Source organism: Bos mutus, chromosome 11 (assembly GCF_027580195.1).
Source record: "Bos mutus isolate GX-2022 chromosome 11, NWIPB_WYAK_1.1, whole genome shotgun sequence".
Lineage (NCBI taxonomy): Eukaryota > Metazoa > Chordata > Mammalia > Artiodactyla > Bovidae > Bos > Bos mutus.
Genome location: NC_091627.1, coordinates 38,102,230 through 38,128,376, shown reverse-complemented (window position 1 = coordinate 38,128,376; position 26,147 = coordinate 38,102,230). Strand labels below are relative to the sequence as shown.

The window sequence follows — 26,147 nt, the reverse complement described above, 5'->3', positions numbered from 1 at the left end:
GATGGTCTATCATGTTTACAAATGTTCGTAACTGTTACCCCAAAGAATTGGTCCTTTTTATGTCGAGGCAGATCAAGAGACAAAGAAAAGGAATTAAGAGCATTAGACAGAAACCTGATGACTTAGTTAAAGGCTGACAGTACTTAGTATTCACAAGAACTGGGGTGTGCTGAGAAAAAACAAAAGGAGCAAATACACATGAATAAACAAGCTCATATCTTTCAGCAACTGTATTGTCAAAGGCCAAGAGCTTGAGTGCGGTTAATTAACAACAGTGAGTGTTATGTAAATGACTTCTAGCTAAAGGCAGGGCCTGATAGATGAGAGTCAAGCATAAACTCCTACCTGAGGGCAGCTGGATGAGGAACTATGGGAAAGGTAATTCAAGAATGAGCCAGTGCACACAGTCTGACCTATGCCCCACCTGGGGAAGGCCTGGTTACTCCCCAGGAGGGATAAGCCCATGACATGGTTGGGTGATCCTCCTCAGCTGCAGGGTACCATTGTGAACACAGAGGGGTACATAGCAAGACTCCTAGAAGGGACTTTTGTCCTATATTCTCATTCTAGAAGTGGGGAAACAGGTCTGTGAGAAGGAGGACTTATCCAGGATCACACAGCTAAGTAGAGGCGGGCAGGGGCCAAGATCCCCAGACTCCTGCTATTAAGTCCTCGGTCTCAAGTATCCCACAGGCTGGGGTCATGGAAACAGCTTTGGACTGGATGCTAGGGGAATCTGGCGCTAGACTTGAGTCACTACTTGATGATGTGACCTTGGGCAAGGCCTTCCAGTTCCTTGAAGCTTTAGTTTCCTTGTCCATAAAGCAGTCCTTGGACTAGATGGTCTCTTAGACCTGATATAACAGCAGTCAGGATAAGCCAGTTTTTGCTGTGATAACACACAATCTCCCAATCTCAGTGGCTTAAGAAGCAAGGCACTTTCTCACTCCTACTGTATGATCACAGCAGGTCAGCAAGGTCTCGCTCGGGCTGATAGAAGCCTCACCTTGACACTTGTTTCATGGGGAAGAAAATGTAGCAGGTACACACCAGCTTTTCAAGATTTTACCCAGAAGATCACGGGTCACTTTCATCTACATTTGTTGGCCAAAGCAAGTCGCAAGGTCGCCCACCAAATGCCCAGAAAGGGAGAATGGGGATACTTGGCAGCAGTCCTACCAGTCATAAGGTCCTTACATTATGACAAAACAATACAGAGAGCTGTGTGGGGCAGTGGGGAGGGGAGCACTGGCCTGGAAGCGGCCTGATGGGGAGACTGGTGGAAGCGGATGCACTCTGAGAGGCAGGAGTTGGAGCATGCTGGATCTAGAAGGGGTGGTGGGGTCAGAAGCAGGGGTGCAGGAAAGGACAAGAAGTGTGAACTTCATGCATAACTGCCTAGCTTGGCTGAAGTGTAGGTGCATGAAGGGAGGAATAGTAAGAGAGAAACCTGAGACCAGATCATGCGGGACTTTGAGTGCCAGGAGAAGGGGCGTGTACCTTGTTTGTTTGGCCTTGACATTTCTGAGCGGGTTTGTGAGCCTATTGAGTGCTGTGTGGACGGTACCAGCAGCTCCAGAGAAGTAGGGAAAGGAATAGCATGGGGTGTGGTGGGGGACCAGGTCAGAGGCCACTGCTGTCCTTGGGGCTGGAGATGATGAGGCCCTAAGGCCCTGAGGCTTTATTGTAGGGTGGGCGCAGCAAGGGGAATGGGACAAATGCAAGCAAGACTACCCAGGAAGGAACCTAGCACAGGTCTCAGCTCCCTAGACCTGGGGCTGTGCAGCCTGCGTTTTCTGAGCAGGAGCAGACACCCTACAGGGTAGGTGTGATAAGTTTATGAGTTGCCTGGAGCTTCCCCAGAGGTTCATACTTTTAAGGACACCTGGGGCCTTCTTGGTAAGGAAAGGTGCAAACTTGAGGGCTTGTAGGGGCTCCCCCTGAACTTTAAGGGGAGAATCAGGGTGGACCCTCCTGCCTGATCTGGAGTTGTGGTCAAAGGCACAAAGAATGACCAGAGCCAACAAAGGGGACCCCATGCATCAGCTGTCCTCTCTCGTTCAGTTTCGTTCATTTTCCTCCTGGTCTCAGCTTGACATTTCTCAAGTGGCTGCAACCGTCCAGAGTTAATCCAGAAAAGATGTTGACGAGGCCCTCCCAGCCCCTGCTGCTTGCAGTCCTCCAAGACTCTGAATATGATTATTTAAAGTAATAATGAAAAGCAAAACAGGAAATTCTTATCCGTTTTGGCAGGAAATTCTTTAGCTGCATAGAAGGTAGAGCTCTGGGGGTCTGTGCCTTCCAGGAACCATTTGGAAGTGATTTATGGTCCAAGATGGCGCCAATCCCTCCTTGACGCCCCCCCACCTCCCCAACCCCTCCATGTTGGAAGCGGGAGGGATGAGCTGGACCCTGGGAAGCAGGACCTTCATTATCTCGGAATGTGCCTTTCTATTGATAAGATGTTCATTGTCTCCACTAATAAGTTATGGTCCTATTTTTGTCTTGCCCTGGGATGGGAAGCACCAAATTTAGGCAAAAACAAAGATGTTCCTTTTCAAGTTTGAAAAGTTTTAATTCCTCACTGTGGATTATTTTGTGTGGAAGGCTAAGTAATAGGACTTGAAGTAGAAGGCTTACGTTGACTGAGGACACATGAATTTCACATGTTGTGATAGACCCTCTTTATGCCTCATTATATTCTCTAATTATGGGTATTATTTTCTTCATCTCCCAGATGAGGTAAGTAACTTACCCTAACCTGGTCTGAGTCACATAAGTAGTAAAGGGTGGAACCAGAGAATTGTTTTCAATAGACTGAGTTATCTGAGGGTCCAGGCCAGGTTGACTTTGCCCATCAAATGTGCCTGAAATACAGTAGGTTCAATTAAAAACAATAATTCTAGAATGCAAAAATTGTGTCTGGGAGTGGGGAGGTTGATTATCAGAGCTTTGCTGCAGCGTTACATGTCGAGCCCCCTTGTTCAGTTCCTGGAAGCTCTTTTGATTACTTCTAGTATACACAATGCCAGAGAGGACTGATCTCATTCGAATGTTGAAGGATTATTGATTTCTACCAAAGCCAGTGTTATGGGTTGAACTGTGTCCCCTACCCCCCAAATTCACAGGAAGTCCTAACGTCCAGGACCTCATAGTGTGACTGTACTTGGAGATATGGTTCAAGGAGGTAATTACCATTAAATGACATCATTAGGATGGGCCCTAATCCAATATGACCAATGTCCCTATAAAAAGAGACAATCAGGACATAGGCACACACTGAGGAATGACCATGTGAAGACACATGGAGAAGACAAGCGAAGGAGAGGAGCCTCAGAGGAAATGAACATGCCCTTGACCTTAGGCTTGCAGCCTCCAGGACTGTGAGGAGATACATTTCTGTTGGTTAGATCACACAGTCTGTAGCACTCTATTCTGGCAGCCCAAGCGGACTAAGACAGCTAGTCTCTCTGTGTGTCATTTTCGGTGGCCAATACAGCCTCATGTTGTCTCCTTGCATGTTCCTGATTGCACTTTGATTTGGGAATCTGCATCAGGACAAGGCCAGTGCTGGAAGTAGTCTGAAGCTCAGCTCAAGCTAAGGGTCACAGGCAGAAGATTTGTGCTTGAACTGGCCTTGTCCACAGACTCTCTTCTCCCGCTGTGGTCTAGACGATGTAATGCTTGCATCTGGAAGATCTAGGTCCTGGTTGCTGGGCTGTCACAAATAGGCTGGCTTTTCCTCTCTCTGAGCCGGTTTCTATCTGTATTTGTCAGGCTGGTGAAGGTTTTGTTTTTAACCAATTTTTAAATGGCCTCTGTTGAAAGTGGCATGTTTACCAGTTCACCATCGACCGGCACTCTGTCACTGTGCACCTGTATGCTTTACTGGCGTGCATTTGAGCTAAAACCTCTTCTGTCTCCAGCAGCCTCTGTGTATGTGATGCTGGGATAGTGGATCATGCAGCTGAGCCGGGGCTGGGCCCCAGATTAAGGAGGCTTCTCACAGCAAAGGCAGTTCCCTCTGCTGCGAGGCCTCCTCTGTGGCTTGTGTTTGCGTCTGCTGTCCGGCCAGCTTGTCTGTCTTCATGTCTCTTCAAATTCCACTCTGTGAACTTGGGACTCCCCCTCCAGTTTCATACTTGGTTAGCACTGACCAAGTTTTAGGTTCTCCCCAGGCCTGACCACATCAAAATCCCATACTCACCCATTCATTTATTCGTTCACTCAACAGTTAGTTATTGCTGGCTTTCCAAATGTCTTTCCAGCTCATTGTTACCTCTGGAGCTGCTAGCTTATTTACAGTGTAAATAGCTGGAACAAGAATTGGCAAACTGTTTTTGTTTATCCCTTCTAAGTGAATTGAGAGTCCCTTGGATTGCAAGGAGATCAAACCAGTCAGTCCTGAAGGAAATCAGTCCTCGATGTTCATTGGAAGGTCTGATGCTGAAGCTGAAACTCCAATACTTTGGCCACCTGATGCAAAGGACTGACTCATTGGAAAAGACCCTGATGCTGGAAAGGATTGAAGGCAGGAGGAGAAGGAGATGACAGAGGACGAGATGGTTGGATGGCAGCACTGATTCAATAGACATGAGTTTGAGTAGGCTCTGGGAGTTGGTGATGGACAGGGAAGCCTGGCGTGCTGCAGTCCATGGGGTCACAAAGAGTCAGACATGACTGAGCAACTGAACTGAACTGAAGTGAATTAGATTTCTAAGTTATAGGCATTATAGACCCATTTTACAGATGAAGAAATAGAGGCGTGGAGAGCTGAAATTCCTTACCCAGAGTCCCTTGGGTAATAGCAGAGCCAGAAGCTAGTCTAGTTCTGGTTTTTTCCAGGATACCTTGTTTGTGTCTAACTCCTGACAAATATAAAGGGGAGAGATTTGTCAGCCTTGGAGAATTTCCTAAATTCTAAGAAAAGATGCACTAATAAGGAATTGTGTGCCTAAATCCTGCTCCTGTGAAACCACTGTTAAAAGAATTGGACGCAGGTTGGGGGAGCTGGGGGGAGGTGAGAATGCAGCTGTGCAGGGATGTGGCCAGAAGGGAGTGAGAGAATGTCGGTGGAAGTTCTGGCAAGTTCACCCCTACCACATGGGACAGGTCTGAGATCTTGTTGCCCAGGTAGAACTTTGTAAAAATGTGGTCCAAAGCCGAGGCCGGGCCTGGGACCTCGGCTGTAAGGAGCTTTATATGTCAGGGGCCGAAGACTAACAGTGAAAGCTTGACCTTGAGTTGAAGAGCAGAAAGCTAAAAGGTCAGTGACCAAAAGGTTCAAGATAGCTGGAACAAGTTAACCGAGAGCTTCAATGGGGAATAGCAGAAGACACTAAGCCTTCAGCCCTGAGCCAGGCTAACTGAGAAACTGAGAATGTACCCAAGTGTTCTTTGTGTACCAAGATACTCCCAGTGGAATAAACATGGATGTAGAGAAAGCCTTCCTTTCCAGGTTAGTCTTTCTACCTCTCCCAGGATCCTGTAATTCTCTCTACTTCCCCATACTGATCCATTTGAATTTTGTAGGATAACCATCTCTTTCTGGTTTGCTTGGGACTTCGCTAGTTTTAATGCTGAAAGTCTCATATCCCAGGAAATTGTCAAGTTAAGGGCTAATCAGGATGGTAGGTCACCAAAGATTTCCCCCCCAACCATTGACTCCTTCCTAACCTGTGCACATGCATCCTCTTTGCGAAACAATTCAACTTCCTTTATATATATATATATTTAAACTTTTATTTTTTAATTTGTGGTTGCATGGGGTCTTCTTTGCTGTGCGAGGGCTTTCTCTAGCTGCTGCAAGCGGGGGCTATTCTTCACTGCAGTGTGCAGGCTTCTCGTTGCAGTGGCTTCTCTTGCTGTGGAGCACAGGCTCTAGGGCGCACGGGCTTCAGAAGTTGTGGTACATGGGCTTAGTTGACCTGCACATGTGGCTCAAACCCCTGTCCCCTGCTTTGGCAGGCAGATTCCTATCCATTGTACCACCAGGGAAGTCCTCTGCTTCCTTTTGAGCTCTTATTCCATTCTTCTTTGTTTATAGGTTGCTAAACCTCCCCAACACGTCCTTCATCTCCCTATGTCCCCAGCCCCTTCTGGGTGACTCCTGAACCTCCCCTATCAAACTTCACCAGTCTTTGTTTTTGGTAGCTTTTCTGTTGCATTTAGTGCCGCTGGGTTCTGAGATCCTGTCTTCTCCTCCCAGTTCTGAAGCTGCTGCTGCCCTGTCTCAGGTCTAGGGAACAACTGTACCCTCTGCTGCCTGGGATGTCCCTCCAGGTTCAGGTCTTGGTCCTGTGCTCTCACTGATCTGCAAGATGCCTGAAAGAGTTAGTTGATCTATTCGGCCAACTGAATAGGGATGGCATGGACCAGAGAGTCTGTGCTCCAGATAGAGAGGTACTCTCTTTAGTAGATTTTCATAAGAGCTGGTTACCCTTGGTTTGCATGTTTTTGGAGACAGCTGTCATCTGAAGTCCAACGTGGGAATGGGATATTTCTACCCAAAGGCACGAAAGTAAATCTGGATATGCCTTAGGCAAGAATTCAAGCATTTGAGGGAAACATCCCATCCTTGTCTTGGGAGAAGAATTCTTGTCCTTACTTTGGGGTGAGAAGGCTCTCTCCCCACCTGACCTTGTGCCCTTCTTCCTCTCAAGCAGGGAATCAAGTTCCTAGTCACCAGTCAGAACCTTGATGGGGACAGACAAGGACTAGCTTGTCAAGTCCTAAGAGCATTGTTAATGTGGGAAAGAATGCTGCTACATGATGAAAGGCTTTTCACTCATCAGAGACTTATTATTCTTTCCACTGCAATTAAGGTGTAGAATGGAGCAATACTGTGACAGTACAATGTCAGCAACTATGGATCAGGTGGGTCACGAGACATTTCAGACATGAACAAGGTCAGCAGCTCAACTAAGCTGTTTTAGTGACCAGTGTCACAAGTCCTGAAAGGACTTTGGAGAACAATTTGTCTATTCTTCTGGTCCCTACTGGAGATGTATGTAGATAATCTCAAATTTTCTATATTCTAAATGTTTCCCTAAGGAGTTTGAGCCCTTGGCTTCTTTCATGAAAAATATTCCTTCATTTCTTTAGAAAGCATTTTTTTGGGATATAAAAAGTAGACAAAGTTGTATCTCTCTTCTTGAAAATTCTCCGGTTAAAGAGGGGAAGAAAACAAGAATATACCTAAGAACAGCCACCCTTCCCATGGCTAATCCCAGCCCTGACACTTCATGGATATCAACCTGGGGCAAGTAACAGTCAAGTCTCATCTGAGTCCATGCAAGGCTGGAGGCTTCTCGGAGGGCAGCCCTCAAGGGATCCACTCACTGGGCCTCTGCCACTCTGTCCAGCTCCAAATACCAGCTTGTTGTCCCTGAGTAGTCCAGGCCGTTTGGGAGAAAGCAACAAGAATAGGAAATGCAAACCTGCTCATGGTAGCTTAGAGCTGCTTGACAGACAAAATAAAGACACTTGAGACCCTTAACAAATAGCTCTGACTTACATTATTAGGTGCTGAATTTGTGGGTGCATCAAGTGCAGGAAAGGGAGAGATGGTCAAGGACTTGTGACCAGGGCTGAAAAGAGAGGAAGGCAGTAACAAAGCAGGGTGGATATATTGCCGAGTTGCCTTCTATGGGAGGGTCTTGGCAGGTGGCACGGGGAGGAAAGGGTGCAGAGCCTTACATCTGAAGGATGTGGCTCAAAGAATAGCCTGCCCAGGTGATGGGCTGCAGAGTTGCTGGTAATGGCCTTGGTGGCTGGGTGAGCTGACTGGTTCGTAATAGGTTCACATTGTCCTGCATCTGCAAATGGCTCAGCTGGAAGCACTTTTCAGTAGTGCCTTTCCAAAACTGGAATTTCTTAAAAGAGACAGGATAGGAAGATTCTGTTTTGCAAAGTTGTTCTCAGGTACCCTTCAAAACTGTTGTATCACTGAAGAAACAGGACAAACACAAACATCAACACACATACATACACACACACAAAGACTCTCAGCTGCTGTCTTACACACACACACACACACACACACACACACACACACAAATGCTGAAGCCCTGTAGACACAGTGATACTCCTAACATTTGGAAAAATTGTTGAATTAGGGCCAAAACCTACAATAACTGAAATAACTTTGTATGAAATCTTTTCGGGCAGAGGGAAGAAGTCAGGGGAAGAGCATTGGAAGGATTGCCTTACTCTTCATCCTCCTTACTCTTCATCCTTGTTTGATTAATACTCGCAGAGAGAGGGTGTGGGTTGAAATCGATCATATTCCCCACACCCCTCAATCTGCCTTTTTTATTTAAAAAAATGACTCTGGTTTGAGACATATGAATGATACATTTAGTTTTCAAGGGAAATTTTGCTTTTGTATTAAAAGAAAATGAAAGAGTGCATTTTTAGAAACTTATCTAGAGAGTTGCATTTCCTGAGCTGTAAGGAAAAAAAAAATTCTTTCCCTTCTCGTGACTTATCTCCTTTTCTCTGAACAATAAGTCATCTTGGGTCTTTTTTTTCCATGCCTGGATTAAATGAGACCAACACGGAGAGAAATGATGGGACATGATGGTTTCAAAACTTGGTCATGCTGGAAAGGCAGGCCCTGAATGGTAGAACTGAAATGGGAGGGGCTGAGAAGGAGGTATGAGAACCAGGGGACAAGTGCTCCCAAGATAAGCTGCAGCTTTGCAGACAGCTAATTAAATGAGCACCTATTTTCTTTTTTTAAAAACTTCTTATTTTGTATTGGAGTATAGCAGATTAACAATGTTATAATAGTTTTAGGTGCACAGCAAAGGGACTCAGCCATACATATACATGTATTCATTTTCCCCTAAACTTCCCTCCTGTCTAGGACTCCATATAACATTAAGCAGAGTTCCAAGTGTTTAAAGTAGTTCTTTGATGGTTATCCATTTAAAATATAGCAGTGTGTACATAAAATAAGCATCTATTTAAATCTTTCTTCTCTAGACCCTGGATCCCTCAACTCAAAACTCAACCCCTCTTAACACCTAGCAATCGTTGACTGTATTGTCTCAGTGAGATGGGAAGGGAGCCAGGTAACCCAGACCCCAGAGTTCATGCCAGGCAGCACTTCCTTCACTGTGACATACAGCTACTGAGGGCCATGTGGGCAGAGAGGGATCTGATTTCTTTCTTTCTTTTTCATTAACTGGCTTTATTTTTAGAGCAGTTTTAGGTTCATGGCAGAACTGAGCAGAAGATATAGAGAGTTTCCATACACCCCCTGGCCCCACATACACACAACCTCCCCAACTCTCAACACCCCCACCAGAGTGGTGTGCTTGCGACAATGTATGAACACACACTGACGCATCACATCACTCAAAGCCCACAGTTAACCTTAGGGCTCACTCTCGGTGTTGAATCTTCTATGGGTTCTGACAAGCATATTTTGCTCCCATATATCCCACAACCATATTTTGCTCCCACATTATCCCACAGATGCAGTTCTGGGTATATGTCGATTGGGCAAGTGTTATGAAAACGATATCGTGACTGTGAAAGATACCACATCCAGAAAGGTTTGGTCCAGACATGCGGGTGTTGGTGGATAGTTGTAGAGATCCAGAGCTCCATAGGTGCCTGTCTGAGGCTGGTTGGACACGATGATTTCCAAGGTCCCATTCAGCTCCAGGACCCGTGCTTCTGTGGCCTAGGCCAGACACAGCCAGGAACTGGCCTTATGAAGGCATGTCCTACAAGGGGTGCTGTCCTCTCTGACCAACATGGTCTTCACACAGCAATTCACTGGAGGTCACCCTGTTGCTTGAAAGTACCTGAAAAGTTTCCTTTTTTCTCAAGACTTTTCCAAGATGATAAAATGATTGAGACTATGGAATAAGATCAACATAATTCATTAAACTATTAACTATGTCTAGCTTATGCGTGTGTGCTAAGTTGCTTTGGTCGTGTCTGACTCTGTGTGGCCCTATGGACTGTGGCCTGCCAGGCTCCTCTGTCCATGGGATTCTCCAGGCAAGAACACTGGAGTGGGTTGCCATGCCCTCCTCCAGGGGAATCTTCCCAACCCAGGGATTGAAGCTACATCTCTCACATCTCCTGCATTGGCAGGCAGGTTCTTTACCACTAGCGCCACCTGGGAATGTTATTTATTTAAAAAACTACACATAATATATAGTGTGGCTCTGGTGATAAATTTGATGCCTCTTCACTGAAGCACTGGTGACATTTTAGTTTAGGAGGGATGTCCTACTGTCCCCCTTTCTGTGACCACAAAGCCATAGTAGATTGGTCACGGAAGGTACCTTGGGTCCTCCCATCAGTGTTCCAGGCAGCTGCTACTTGTCCATGGCCGCTGGGATGTGGAAACCAGCTCTGCAGATGCTGATCCCCATCAGATATTCTTTTGTTGCCCCAGTTCTTTTTCATCCACTGATCTTCTATTATACCCTGCAAGTCTGCAATTAAAAATTGCAATCTCATCCTTATCACTAGGGCTTTCACAGCTAATGTGGAAAAGTGTCTACGCAGTGGTTCTAGACTTCGGCTTAAGGACAGCATCTTCACCAATTCAGCTCCTAAGGAAGTGTCCTTCCCTCTAATGCTTCCTTTTGCAAAGTATGCTCTCTCCATCATCTATGAACCCCCATCTCTCTCTGAGCTGAAGCACATCCAAGAACAGGAGAGACGTGCTTTTAGTAAGAAAAGACAAAATTATAGATTGAGCGTGATTTGGAAAAAATAATTTCATTATACAAAGGAGAGTCCTATGGCCCTTCTCCTCATCACTAATAAACAACCCTTTGGCTGGAGCTGCCTGAGGTGTAACTCTGGAACCATTTCACCTTTTCCCCTGCATTCCATGGTGCCAGCTTCTCCCAGTAATTCACTGCGGTGTGCCAAGTAGCTTTGGTGCCACATGGCACTTATTTTCTGGGAAGGCTGACTCTTCTATTTGCATGGTCAACTCACTAGTCCCCATGAGACCAATCTCTGGTTGGATTTATCACTGAACCATTGACTGTTCAATTGTGCCAACCAGTATTTATCGAGCAACTTCTCTCTGCCAGATCCTTTCTTTTATTGCAGGTTGGCTTCCCTGGGAAGCATCCACCCCTGGGATGGAGTTTAGCATTGTTGTTATTGGTTAGTTGCTAAGTTGTGTCTGACTCTGCAACCCCATGGACTGTAGCTCGTCAGGCTTTTCTGTTCATGAGATTTCCCAGGCAAGAATACTGGAGTGGGTTGCCATTTCTTTCTCCAGGGGATCTTTCCGATGCGGGGATCAAACCCCCATCTCCTGCATTGGCAGGCGGATTCTCTACCACTGAGCCACCAGAGAAGCTCAAGTTTAGTATGCAGCAGGTTTATTGGAGGATGCTCTTGGAAAGGGGAAGGGAAAGATACAGGAGGAGGCTGAGGGAGGTGTTGGGCTGCAATGTAGTCACGAGGGGCGGGCTGAGCCCGTGTGGAGCTCTAAAGTGAGAGGGCCCTTCAGAACTGTTCCAGGTGGGGCCAGGCTCTTATAGCCCCTCACTGACCTTCACTGGTGCAGCTGTCCGTGGGAAGAGGGGGTGGCATCGTGGGAGGCAGATCACTGCCACCAAGGACAATTTCTGGAGATGTCTTGAAGTTAAGGGCTGGCATCTGGCAGCCCTGCAGCTGGGGACATAAGCACTTGAGACAATCCAGGTGACACAGCAAGGCAACCCCTGCCCTGTGCTTAGCTTAAGCCTTCCAGGCCCTGGGGAGGAGTTCATTACCTGGATGGTGAGAATCAACAAGGATGCAAATGACAGTCTTGTGAGGGGGCAGCTGCAGACAGAGATGCCCTAGGGATCTGCAGGTGGTGGGGCTGCTGGTGGAGGTAGAAGAGCCACTTGCTTGGGGGGAGTGTTTGAACTGGGTCTTAGAAAAGCCTGGCTTGCAGATTTTTGTTCTTATCCAGTCAAGACAGCTTGATTGAAATCCTTGGTGCATGAAGTGGGCTTGCTTGTACACAGACCATGAGACCTGGATTCCAAACCAGATGTTCGGTCAATCCCCAGGGCTGGGGAGTGACGTCTGACCAAGTGCAGCAGCTTGGAGTCAGTTTGCTTGTTTTCTCTTCATCTCAAGAAGTTCCAGGAAATGTCACTGCAGAGGTCAGGGCTGCTATTATCTCAGGCCTCACTTCCCGTGGCCCCTGGATGTGCCACGAGATCAAGAGGACAAGCTACATCTGCTCTGGGGCCTGGACAGTTACTCTTCTTGGGGCAAGAAGCACCCTCTGACTTCTTTGCAGTTATCTATTTTCATGCCATGGTCTGTTCCTGAGGGGACTTACTGAGGGAACTTTCTGGAATGAGGGGAATTACTGTGTGCTGTTGAGAAAGCTGTAGAGGCCTTTAGGAAGCAGATAAGATCCAGAGGGGAAGCCTCCATAGGAGCAGGTGCCTGCACGGTGGTGTGTCCCAATACCCACCCAACCCTGAATCTCCTGCCTTCTTTGCTGGATTGACAGGCCCTCTCCCACGGGGCCATGCTGCTAGATTCGTGCCTGCGACCAGAGTCACAGCCACAGCATCTGGCCCCATGGTCACAGTTGCAGACTGTTGGTTCCTCCAGTCAGCCAGTGGTCCCCATGGACCCAGCCCTGAGAGAGGGAATAGACATGGCTGTTGGGAGTGAGGGTGTGTGTGTATGTGCTGGAGAGGGCAGAATGCCCAGCTGGGAAGCAGTGGTCCTCTGGCAACCTGGATGGAGTGGAAAGGAGAGCAGGAGAAAAAGAAGAGAGGAAGTGGGCTGTGAAAAAGGAGCCCTGGACTAAAGTCAGATTTCACCAGCAGCATTATTACACCAGTATGTCTGAGATTCTCTCGAAGGTGCACCAAATCCTGTGCCCATCCCACAATGGGGTTGGGAAACAATGAGGGTCATCTCCTCTTTACTCTAACCTGGTGTTTCCTACCCTCTCAGCTCCTTGTCTCAAACCAACATCAAGAGATGCTATTTAAAAAAACACTGGCTGGCAGGAAAGGAGACTTCACCTTACCCAATGCTGTGATTCTGGGACTTTGTGAATGAGGATAAACATTTGACATTTGGGTGGTGTGTTCAATACCCTGGAGGATCTGCTCTGACCTCTCTGACCTATGACATCCATAGGTGGTCTGTGCTGGAGCCAGGCTGTCATGCTGCCCTTGCAGCCCACCAGTGAGTACACCTTGACTGTTCACAGCCCTCAGCAGATTGTGGTGGCCAGGAGTCCAGGCAGGGATGGACTACATTTATGCCAGTGGCAGGGGCCCCAGTGGTCTAGGGCCTATGGGTCCCTACAGGTAGTCTCCGGGCCCAGGGCACCTTTCAGGTATTCAAGCACTGCAAGCCTTGCGCTTCCCAGCTCCTCCACACCTCCTGTCCATTCTCCTTTCTCTCTCTGCCTTTTCAGGCTTGGTTGCTTTCCTTCCCCCTGTGCATAGGAGTCTCGCCTCTTCTGTGAGACATGAACTTGCCTCTTCCAGCACATAACAACAAAGCTTACATATACAATGTGCATGTTACTGCTGAACTTTCTTTGTGTTCTCATGATATCTCCAAATAATTAAAATGATGCCTACTTAGGGGGAAAATGAATGGGGGCACAGAGAGGCCACATGGTTAATTTTGATGCTGGACTTAGGTGGCCCCAGGCCCTGCACTTCCTGTGTCTTCTTTGGGTAGTGATGTGCGTACATGCTGACGTGCATGTACACTTGCCTAGGGAGGGGAAACTCTACCCATGAAAATTCTATGGGAGGAGCTAGAACTGCTATTTTTTTTCCAAACATTTCCTCATTTTATAGTCTTAAGTGTTCTGAGTGCATACATTCATACCCCCTAGATTCTTAGAAAGAGATTATTACTTTGAAAATTCCCCAGTCATTATTCTTTCTAGAAAGCCCTGTCATCTCCTCTCTTGCTCATTTATCCAGCAAGAACCACTTCAGTGTATCCTCCCACACACACACACACACACACACACACACACACACACACACACACACACACACACACACACACTGTGGTTCTTGGGTATGCTAGGTATGGAAGGACCGAAATTTCTAACCCTTTCAAGTTGGGTGACACACCCCACCCCTCCTCCAGGAAGCCTCCCCTGCTGCAGCCTGGTCCTCTTTGCACATCTCAGCGGTGCTCAGGTGCCCTAGTTAGGTGGCGTATGATCATGTACATTCCTGTCACTATTGCAGACCCCTGTTTCATCTGACGTCACAAGCAAGTCTTCTAGCTTCTTGAGCACAAAAAGGAAGCTGTAAAGTCAGGAAGCTTCTGTGTTAGCTGCTGGGTTCACCTCTGGCATGATCCACTTCAGCAAACTCTCCCTTGAGTATATCTGGTTGGCAGGACTTAAAATCACAAGGATGTGACTTGAAGGATGTGAACCTGGTTGCCAGGGAGTCTGGGAATTGTAGTTCTTCTCTTTCCAACCTGTGCACTCTCTGTCTAACTCAAGGCAGACAAACACTTGGTCAATCCTCAGTGTCTATATAATCACAGAAAGAAGACAGGTCCTAAGTATTTGCCTCCATTAGTGCAAAGTTCTTCAGCTTAAAAAGTGGCATTGAAGGACCGGGTCTGGAACATTACAGCAGATGCCTCAGGCACTAAGGACTTTGTGCCAATCACCTATGCCCTCAGCTTCAGGTGACCTTGGTTCTTGAGAAAGCAGAAGCTCAGTCTCCTAGAAGACTTACCTGTACACTTACTCAATGGACTGAACTATGGAAAGAACTTAGCAGGTATTTTGGCTGTGATAGTTTAGGTAATGCTGGAGGAGAAATAGCCCATGACTGTCAGTGGCTTAAAATTAAAATGATTGTTATAAACAGTGCTGTGATGAACACTGGGGTACACGTGTCTCTTTCCCTTCTGGTTTCCTCAGTGTGTATGCCCAGCAGTGGGATTGCTGGATCATAAGGCAGTTCTATTTCCAGTTTTTTAAGGAATCTCCACACTGTTCTCCATAGTGGCTGTACTAGTTTGCATTCCACCAACAGTGTAAGAGGGTTCCCTTTTCTCCACACCCTCTCCAGCATTTATTGCTTGTAGACTTTTGGATTGCAGCCATTCTGACTGGTGTGAAATGGTACCTCATAGTGGTTTTGATTTGCATTTCTCTGATAATGAGTGATGTTGAGCATCTTTTCATGTGTTTGTTAGCCATCGGAAGCAACCTAGATGTCCATCAGCAGATGAATGGATAAGAAAGCTGTGGTACATATACACAATGGAGCCGTTAAAAAGAATACATTTGAATCAGTTCTAATGAGGTGGATGAAACTGGAGCCTATTATATAGAGTGAAGTAAGCCAGAAAGAAAAACACCAATACAGTATACTAACGCATATATATGGAATTTAGAAAGATGGTAACGATAACCCTGTATACGAGACAGCAAAAGAGACACTGATATATAGAAAAGTCTTTTGGACTCTGTGGGAGAGGGAGAGTGGGATGATGCCATTTGGGAGAATGGCATTGAAATATGTATAATATCATGTATGAAATGAGTCGCCAGTCCAGATTCGATGCACAATACTGGATGCTTAGGGCTGGTGCACTGGGATGACCCAGAGGGATGGTATGGGGAGGGAGGAGGGAGGAGGGTTCAGGATGGGGAACACATGTATACCTGTGGCAGATTCATTTTGATATATGGCAAAACCAATACAATATTGTAAAGTTAAATAAAATAAAATTAAAAAATAATTAAAATGACTAGAGTTTGTATCTTGCTCGTGCCACCTGTCCAGTACAGATTGGTAAGGGATTTTAGAGAGACCCAGGGACCTGGGCTCACCAAGGCTCCCACATGCAATCCTGGCCAGGCAAGAGAAGCAGAATGTGGCAAACTGCATGCTTGTTTCTGCCCATAAGGGTCATGTTGCTAACCACCATAAGTTGGCAGCCAAAGCCTAACTTTAAAGGGGTGGAAAGTTCGGTCCTTCCTGTGCCTAGAGGACCCAAGAACCACAGTGTGGGGAACACTAATTACCTCCACAGGGAGGTGGGGAGAGCAGCGTCCTTACTTCCTCCCGTTTCCCTCATGGCTCCAAATAGGATTACTGACATTTCCTATTACCATTTTTTTGTCCCTCCAAGCACTGAAAATTTCAACTTGAAAGATACTGATAAAATTTTTACTTGAAATGGCCTGTGGGAAACCAGCACAGTCCCCAGGGGCAAAATTCTCATCATGCCTTTCCTCAGATACATCAGTTTTTCTGAGTCTGTCATGATTTTGTGGGCTGGGAATGCTATGTGTTTATTTTTGTAGAAAAACCCTGTCTTCCTTGGATTAGAGAGGGGAGACGATGGGCCCGAGAGGCAGACCCCAGGAGGTTTGCGGTTCAGCTCGAGCCCCACCCTCACCCCCAGCTTTCTCTGCCCGTCTCCCACCCTCCCCCACTACTGGAGGCCATTTTTGACTCTCATGAGCCCCCGCTTTGCCTGCCCACCCTCATCCAGCACCTGTCATAGTTCCTCATTGTATTATCGATGTTTATATAAATGTCTCACTTCCCCATCTAGGCTGTGAGCTCTTTGAGAGCTGGAACTTGATTTGATTTGATCCACCTAGAATTGTCCCCCCCTGCACAGATGGCATATATTCAGTATTTTTGAACAGCTCAATGGATGTCTGAATCTCATCTTGGGGTCTTTTCTGCAGGAGATTCTCAGTGTCTTCTGAACAGAAAAATGGATGGATAGAGGCATGGATGGATGGACAAATTAGAGAATAAGACTGAATCTGTACGGAGGCTAGTTAGCATCTCACGGGGAAAATAAGTCTGTTCCCCCAATGTGGCTCTGCTAATAAGCTAACATGTAAACAAACATCTGCTCCTGGAACAGAGGAGACCAATGGGAATGGGGTGATGCAGGGCAACCTCTCACCATTCTGCAAACTGAGGCCAGGCCCTGCTATGGCAGTAGTGTTCCCCGTACAAGACTGAGCGCTCAGGTGCCAGGGGCAGGTTTTCTGGGGACGGGGCATAGGGTGTGGCTCTTCCCATCTGAGCATTTCTGTGGTCCAGACTGAGTGTGGGGAACGGCAAGCCAGGCCGGTGGGGCCTCTAGGGCTTCCTGCCAGCAAGACTGCCATGACAAGGCTCTGCCCTCCACTTTAAATGTTCTCCAGGCTGAGGCAGGAGAGTTCCCCAAGCCCCCAGAGACTGTGAGAGGTCAGTAGGTCCAGGCAGCGGGGGAGAGGGACAGCCCCAGAGAAAGTGCTCCCCATCTGTCCCGTCATCTGTGAGGAGAAGGTTCAAACACCATTTCCTCTTTCTCAGGAGATGGGAGAAGTGTCAACACGGAATTCCCATGCCTCCCAGATCTCTCCGGGGTGGAGCCTTGAAGAAGGGAGGGCAGAGACACGGGGAAAGGAAGGGCAGGAAAGTGGCACGTGTGTGTGCAAAGGCGGGGTGAGGGGACCGACAGACAGCCCTCTCCATCTAAAAGAAGGACAGAAACCTCCCCTCACTCTGCTGTCCTTCCCATTCCTCTTCAGTTGAAATAAAGGATAGAGCTGAGAAATGGTCCTCTGAGGGCTTGGCACCTGAATTAGAGGAGGCTGGACCTCTGTGCCTTGGTTTTCCTTTGGTCTTCATTTCATGAGAAAGAGAAATGTGTGGATGCAGAAGGAAGCCCAGGATTTGGGGACCATCTTCCCTCCAGAGTGGCAGGGTGGTTCCACCAGGCAGCCTGGGTAGTCAGTGGGCCTGGAGAAGCACCAGGCCAACGGGACGCTACCTGTGGATGCTGGCTATGGGTGGCCCCGATCCTCTGCCAGAGATGCCCGAGTTAAGAACCAAACTCCTCTCCGTCAGCCTCCCACGTAATCATGCTCCATGGCCAAGCAGATACCAAAGGATAAATGTGCTGTATTAACATGAATACTAATGACAAATGCACTGCAGTAGTAAGCACATTGTAGATACATAGAATATTTTCTATATAGTCTGAACATAGATACAAAATAACTTATACTTGTTTTTGTTTTCCATCACAGTAGGAGCATAGCATACAAAGTGATTGGTTCAGTGGCCACAAAGCAAGCCAAGGGAGAGGCTGTAAGGGTGGCTGTAGGGCATCAGGAATGGTGGGGATTTGCCAGACACTGCAGAGTCGTGGGTCCTGCAGAGAACATGGCCTCAGACCTCTTGAACTGGCCTTCTCAACAGTTAGCAGGAGGTCCCACTTGAGAAGAGTTGGAGGCTGCATTTGAGCCGGGATGATTCAGGCTGCGGGGTGGGAGGCGGAGCAGAGTCAGAGGCAAACGGCACCCAACAGGCCAGCTCACATTCCTGCTGCTGCTGTTGGGCTTCTGTGAGGTTGGGAACATGGGGCGAATCGCCAGAAGGCACGGTTTGCTTCTGTGCTGTGACAGATGGCCAGACTGATGGCCCACCAAGTGCTGGCTGGCCCCTCTCCCTTGCCAGCCTTCTCTGGGAGCCCGTGAGGGGCCTGCGTGCTCAGCTAACTCTTTACAGTTTGTCATTAGCCAGAAACACAGGGATCCTGTCCATCATCACAGCAGAGGGCAGAGTCTGTGGCCCTAGCCCCATCACATGTGAGCTGTGTGACCCGGGAGGGTCACCCGAACTCTACTGAGTCTCAGGCTCAAATGGGAGGGGCTAACACAGACTTCCTTGGAGAGTGGTTAAGGACAACTTGGAATAAGGTATATGAAGCGCCTGATGCAGCTCCTGGCACTCAGAAGGGGTGGATAAATGTGCCAAGTACAAGCATCCACACAGAGGCCAGGTGCGAAAAACAGGGATCTCACAAAATCTGTGGAATAAAACCACCATTGACTGGCTACGAGAGCAACAGATAACAGGGCAGTTTCTTTGTTTTCTTTCCTGCCAAGTTTTTCCCTTCTCTCTCTGGTTCCGGGATTCTTTGAAAGGAAATGCAAGCAAGTTTAAAGCCAGGTCTGCCGAGGCAGTCAGAGCCTCAGCATGGGAAAGAAGAGGGCTCATGGTTGTGGCTACGTCTCTTCAAGTCTGGGGTCTGGTTCCCTGAGGACACTTCCCCCTTCACTCCCCTCCCTGCGGAAGCCCCCTCCCCTCCCATCTCTTGGCCCCAGAGCAGATTTCATGTTAGCAAGTCAAAGAGGTGGGGATAAAGCATAGAAAAAAGTGGATTGTCTATTAAGTGAAAAGCCTTTTCCGTCTGCTCTGGGTCTGGGGAATCTGGAGGTGGGTGGGCCATCTGTGGCCGAGTGAACGGCCTCCACAGGAGAAGGTGGGTCTCTGGGCAGTGGGACCAGGGAGGGAAAGAGGGATGGAGACTGAGGCATGATTCCTGGGACTCTGGGTGCTTCTGTGTTTCAGCCAATTCTGAGCACTTGGAGATGTATCCTGGAAACCTGGGGATCCTTGTTCCCTCTTAATCTGCAGTGCCAGTCTCAACATCTGTGTGTGTGTGTGTGTGTGTGTGTGTGTGTGTGTGTGTGTGTGTGTGATTGCCTCTCCCATCTCCTCTAACACCTGCCTGCTCTGGACCTCCCCGCCTCCCATCACTCGGTGGCCTTCCTTTTGGAGGGGGGTACAAGGTGGGCGGGCAGCTCGTTGGGCAGCTCATGCCCCTCCAGCTTGACCTTGATGAGGTGGTTGGCCAGTGCGAACTCCTCATCATCCAGCATGCCATCCTTGTCGATGTCGGCAAGCTTCCAGATCTTGCCCAGCACGCTATTGGGCAGCTTGGAGCGCACCATCTCCTTCTTGGCATTGGCGCCCGTGATCTTGCCATCCACCGGTGACAGGGTGTAGAAGATCTCATCATACATGGGCTTGTCCCTGGCCACCACCCACTCGGCATCATCTATACCCTCCCCGGCCCCCTCCCCATAGCCGTGCCCGAAGGGGCCATGGAGGGTGCCCTCGAATGCTCCACCCTTCACTATCTGGGCGGGCCGCTGGGTCTCCTCCTGGCGCACCAGCACCATGAGCTGGGCAATGTCATGAGCCAGCATGTCATCCACCACCTCCAGCAGCTTGCTTTTCAGGGGCTGGAATTTGCTAAAGTCCTGGGCTTGTAGTTGGTCCTGGGAAGAGAGAGAGAAAAAAGGTGAGGACAGAAGACAGTGGGCCCAGAAAAGATACGAGAGAAAGAGACAAAAGATATATTGACTTTTGGTGGATTTTTCAGGAGAGAGGCTAATTGCAGGGGTTGGAGAAGAAGGATTTAACAACTGGTTTGATCTGTTTGGGGCTTTCCTGATAGCTCAGTTGGTAAAGAATCTGCCTGCAATGCAGGAGACCCCAGTTTGATTCTTGGGTTGGGAGGATCTGCTGGAGAAGGGATAGGCTACCCACTCCAGTATTCTTGGGCTTCCCTGGTGGCTCAGTTGGTAAAGAATCTGGCGGCAATTGAAGACCTGAGTTCGATCCCTGGGTTGGGAAGATCCCCTGGAGAAGGGAAAGGCTACCAACTCCAGTATTCTGGCCTGGAGAATTCCATGGACTGTATAGTCCATGGGGTTGCAAAGAGTTGGACACGACTGAGCGACTTTCACTTTCACTTCATTTTGATCTGTTTGGATTCCTTTAGTGTTCTAGGAAGCAAATACAGTCAGGCCTCCATATCTGAGGGCTCAGCTTTTGTGGATACTACATCATTTTATATTATAATGAACTTGAGCATCCATGGATTTTGGTATCTGTGGAGGGTCCTGGAACCAATCCCAGGTGCATTCCAAGGGACAACAGTCATTAAATTTCTCAGTTCCTTTTGGCTATTGATTGAACAGTGAGTGGCTCTTGAATGCACCACCCCTCTGAGACTGAGTCATGTGGGTCTGTACTTCAATAAGGGTTACACTTGAAAACACACTCCACTACATGAGCTCATTCTTTTCCTTGTGACCTTCTGAGAGTGGGAAATCACATTCTATCACCATTCAGGAAGGAAAAAGGGAGGTACAGGCAATGAGAAATAAATCACAGTAGAAGCCAAAGGTCATTCCCAAGCCAGTGGTTCTTAATCAGGATGCTTGAGGGATTTTTCAATGATCAGCTTCTCCCTGAGGGTTCTGACTCAGGAGGCAGGAGCAGGTTGGCAGCTTTAATAAAAGCTCCCCTCCTTGTCTTCCCATGACCACCACACTCCATGGTAAAAGAAATGTGTTCTGCTTTGCATGTCTTTGCCATTTTTAAAGGTCCCAGGTCTCAAATATCCCCAAATTCTCCTTGGCCGCTATAATGACAAGATGAGAGCTTCTGGCTTCCACCCTGGCTCTGGCCACAGCAATCTCGGGATACTGGGAGGAGGTCAGTTTACAGGGGACAGTCTCAGGACAAGCACACTACAGAAAAATTTAGAAAACACTCATGGCTATATTTCAAGACCAAGTGTGAGCCTGGGCATCCTTACCTCCATTCCAGGGTGGGGCTGGGAGCGATGTGGAGGGTGGAGCAGACAAGCCCTTTCTCCTGCCCTTGGGCACAACCTCCCTGGTCCCTGCCTCTCCCAGCCTGTCCATGTCGAGGTGTGTTTTGTGGGCTCCCAACTAGGGGTCCCAGTGTCTTCCACAATGAGTACTCCCATCAGCCCACACACATGTCCCCACAGTACAGTTCTTTATGTACTGAACCAGCATCCTTAACAGAACCTGACATCAGGTGGGCAAACAAGCGAGAAGGTGAAACCATCTGTGTTGCAAAAGAATTCCTCACGTTAAAAAGTCATATGATCCCTTTCAAATGTCATCTTCCCCAAAGTTTGCTTACAGATCATTAAATTCTTAACAGAAAGAGAAACTGAAAGTTGAAGCCCAAATTATGTGAAAACAATTCTGAAACAAGTGACTGGCTCGATGTGGATAGTTACAGGAACGAATGGATACACAAACAAATGCATACTCTGGACGTCTATGTTTTTCTTTCTTTTTCTTTTACTAGATAGGAAAGCAAAAATGCATACATTTGGGACTACACTGATGTTCTGAAACCCTCTGAGCAACAAGGGCAAAAACAATATTACTACTCCATTTGCTATTTTTCCTAATTCCCTAATTCTTGAAAACTTTTCCTTTTTAAATAATTACAGAATCATGGAGAGTTGCAAAAATCATGCAGGGGTAGGTTCCTTGTGGTCATCTCCCTGCCTCCTCTACTGGAGAAATCTCACCTAACTTGCTACTGCATTTAAACAGCATAGTCTGTGCCAGGCCATGCTAACTACCTTACAAACATTAATCTGATTTCTGCTCACAATATCCATATAAGGTGGTGCTTTTGTAGCCTCAACATGTAGACAAGAGACAGAATGTTAAAGAGGATCCAGTTAGCAGGGTGTGGTAGGTTTTTGCTTAGACCTTGGACAGCTCCTGGGGTTTCTATTTGCAGCCTACGTAAACATTACTAAAACCACAGGCAGGTTAATTACATTTGTAAACCTCAGTTTGCTCACCTGTGAAAGGGGGATGACATGCCTCCCCCAGAGGGTTGTTTTGGGGGACATAAGAAACTATGTGTGACCGACCCTGGCCCAAGAGAGGCGCCCATGGTGCAACCCAAAGATGACAAACTCCTGTGCAGACTTCTGCTTCTCGGTGGCGTATGTTCAAATCACTGCCAAGGCAGATCTCAGCAGTAAACTTAGGCAATGAAGGGCCAAGAGATGTCAGGTGACTCGTCCTGTTTCACGTGATGTGGTGAGGATTCCAAACTGGTGGTGACCAGGACAAGGGAAGGTCATAAGCTGGAGGTATCAGAGCCCCCTCTAACACCGCTGCTCACTGGGAGCACCGGGTCTCCATGTTTCTCCCAGGGCCCAGGTCTGGCACCTGTTGGGCCAGTGTCAGCCAAGCAGGAAGGGCAGGCCCAGGGCTACCTGCCTGCCTGTTGATTCTGGGCTGAGTATCCCCAGGACATCCTAGGGTGGTCTACTCCAAGCTTGAGCTGCTCAGTCAGCTTGTCCCTTTCCTGGAGGCCCCAGACCCTGGTTACCTGCATCCTCTTCAGGGCGGGGAAGTCCCCAGGTGAGATCTGGTGCTCCCGCTCAATCTGGCCATAAATCTCAGCCAGATTGTTCACCAGCTCCTTCTTCTTGTTGTCCTTTCCGAACATGGAGGGCATCTCCTTCTTCAGAGAGCTGATGATATAGGCGTGAACCTGAATAACAGGGGCAGGGAGAAGCCTTCAGATCAAGACCTCTAGTTCTTTCCTTTACCATCAAGATCAAGTTCTTTCCTTCCCTCCAGGGCACCTCTCACCCCATCTTTTCCCACAAATCTCCGCTCCTGCTCCTACTTCTGAAATAAGTTGTCTCCATCCTCTTTCTCTTCCATTGCTTACAGCACTGAGCTGTTTCACTAGATCTTGGGGAAAGGGGAGCTTGTGAGGAGGTTGAGGTCAAAGCAGTAACAGGGATGGTAATTCTGATGATGATGTTGATGAGGAAGACTGTAACAACAGCTAACACGAACAAAGCACTTGTGAGGATGCCAGGCACTGTGATGAGGGCTTTCCCATCTTTATTCTATGTTGTCTTCTAACCCTTTAATTTCACAGATGTGGAAGCAGGCACAGAGCAACTAAGGGCCTTGCTGAGGTTGGGATCACACTGTAAACTATGGAGTTGACTCCGACCTGGCCATCTGACACCAGGGCATGTCATCGTAACCACCACACTACCCTGCCTCACCCACTCCGAGTGCGCATGGCTGATGCTCACAAGGCAGTGACTACCGGACATCTTCACATGGGCAGACAATAGCTCAGGGCTGCAGGCGGTGGCCCTCTCACCTTGCAGCTGACCCCATCCCCAAACCACCAGCCCCGCCCATGCTGGCCCTCTCCTGGAGGCAGCCTCACCTTGGCCAGCCTGGCTCTCTTGATGAGGTCATTCAGCTTGCGCAGGGCAGCGTTTCGGGGCAGGCTCTGGATGTCTCTGAACAGGTCCTGCTCCTCGGCCTCAAAGAGCTTCCGGTTGTCTGGGATGAGAAGCGGGTGGGACCAGAAGGAGCCGATGTAGACCCGGATCACCTCGGGCGTGTTGACAATCTTCCCCAGGGACCACATGAGGGCCCCGTACACCCGCATCAGCTGCTGCGTCTCTATCTGGTCAGCCTTGTTCAGCACCACTCGCATCTTGTCCTCGTGGTTCTTGAGGGCTTTGATGACTTCCGAGAACTCATCGGAGATGTCCAGCTTGTGGGCGTCAAAGAGCAGGATGATGCGGTCCACCCGCTCGGCGAACCACTCGAGGACAGCAGCGAAGTCGTACCCTGTGGCAGAGCAGAGTCAGGGGGTAGGGCCTTTGGGGTGAAGGGTAGGGATTTGGGGTGAGGCGGCAGTGCAGTGGAAATAACATGGTCTCAGGAGTCAGATCTGGGTTCAACTCTGGCTCCTCCATCTTTTCACTATTTGGCCTTGAGCCAGTTACTGACTGTCTCTGAGTCAGTTTCTCCATCTATAAATGGGCATACGAATAGTATCTAGTTAATAGATTTTTAAGGACCAGAGATGCTCAGCTCACCTAGCAGCTAGAGAGGAAGCAGATTCACCTCTCAGTCTCCTCTTCCATATAAAGGGCAATAGATGGGAATGTAAGGCTTACAGAGGTAAAGTGCCTTGCTCGAGGGCACACAGCCCAGGAGCAGCAGCGCCGGGATAAGGATGGAAGTGTTGGGCCTTCTGTCGCTTCCCACTGCCACACCGCTGGCAGGGCGGTAGGAGCCCTTCCTTAGGTTCTGGGTGGGCTCAAAGACCCTGGCTCCCAACACCACAGGGTTTTACAGGCAGAGACCTTGGGGTCCCACAGCTCTCTGCCACCACTGAGTGGGAGACTGAGCCAAAAGGAAAAAGCCATAAGTTCCCGCCCTGTCTCACAGAGGAAGATTAGAGACCAGGGAGGGTCATCCGGCAACTGCCTTGCCATTGAGAGAGAGGCAAGCAGCCCTGCTCGCCCGTAACAAGGTCCTCGGCATGAGTACAGCAGAATCCCTGGAGAGACTGTTAGAGCCTCAGACTTCGATTCAGTTCACATCACGACCTCAATTCACCCCCACACCACCCTCTGAGGCAGGCACAGTCCCACTTTCCAGAGGAGAGACTCAGAGATGAGAGGAGAGTCAATTGCTGGTGTGTGTGTATGTGTGTATGTGTTGGGGAGGGGGTGTTCAGGACTAGACCTGGCTACAGGGCCCTGGGCACCCTACACAGTCCTGCGGGCAGTGGTCCTGCACCTGTGAGCCCCCTGCCTCCTGCTCCCCTCCTTGTGCCCAGGCCGGACTCAGCTCCACTGAGCCCCAAGGTCCCTGCCTGCCTGCACCGGGGGGCCTGCAGCCTGCACCCACTCCCTCCACCGTCCCTTCCAAGGGCTGGCTCTGGCTAGATTTAATCTTCCTCAGCACAGCCAGGTGGAGGGCGGCTCTCACCTCACCTCCAGAAGGCAGCCCCTCAGAGCCATAGGCAGGAAAGCGGGCAGAGGGCTCAGAAAATCAAGGCAAACTGACTTCCGGGCCCCAGTGCCCCAACAACCTGGAAAACAGGTCGCGACCTTGCTGCTGCGGTGCCTGGAACCAGCAAGCTTGCCCTCTGCTGTGGCTGGGGAGGGCAGTGGGGCTCAGTGGCCTCTGCCCTTCTGCTGAGGCCTGCTCCCAAATCTAGCCGGACAAGGTTTTGGCTGTGGTGGTGCCGGCTATGGGGAGGACGGCTGCGAAGAGCAGGCTGCCCCTTCCCTATGTCCCTCCCTCCTGTGTGGTAGATTTCAGCCCTCACTGCTCAGCACACCTCATGTGGCCGCTGGTGGCAACTGCTCACCGTCAGCTGGGCAGTCAGAGCCACTAGTCCTGGACACTTGACACGGCTCAAAGCAAGCCGCTGAGACTGCCCAGGGCTTAGGACCAGAACGCAGGTCTTCGGGCTCTAAGCCCAGCTCTCCAATCACCCCTCCATGGGCTAGGGAGATCGAAGGGGCCAGCGAAGCTACAGAGAAGAGGCTCCCGGCCTCTGAGCCCTCGCCAGTCCACAGTGATGGTAGCCTTGCACAAGGAGCCTCCGCTGCAAAGACCTGGAGGGAGTGGGGCAAATCCCGGAAGCCTGATGGGACCCCGCGTGGGGAGGGGCAAGAGAGGGATGACACCGGGTCATGCT

At 48.9% G+C, this 26,147-nt stretch overlaps 1 protein-coding gene across 1 annotated transcript in view; it reads right to left on the bottom strand.

Moving 5' to 3' along the window:
* Positions 1-17,891: 17,891 nt before the first annotated feature.
* The window catches only part of EHD3 (EH domain containing 3), a 29,318-nt gene continuing 21,062 nt past the window's right edge, over positions 17,892-26,147 (bottom strand). Inside the window, exons 4-6 of the mRNA XM_005893604.3 lie at positions 23,865-24,277; positions 22,998-23,162; positions 17,892-20,092 (exon numbers count right to left, since the gene is read on the bottom strand). Of these exons, the coding sequence (XP_005893666.1) occupies positions 19,565-20,092; positions 22,998-23,162; positions 23,865-24,277 (1,106 nt within the window). The 3' untranslated portion in view covers positions 17,892-19,564. The remainder of the gene's footprint in view (positions 20,093-22,997; positions 23,163-23,864; positions 24,278-26,147) is intronic.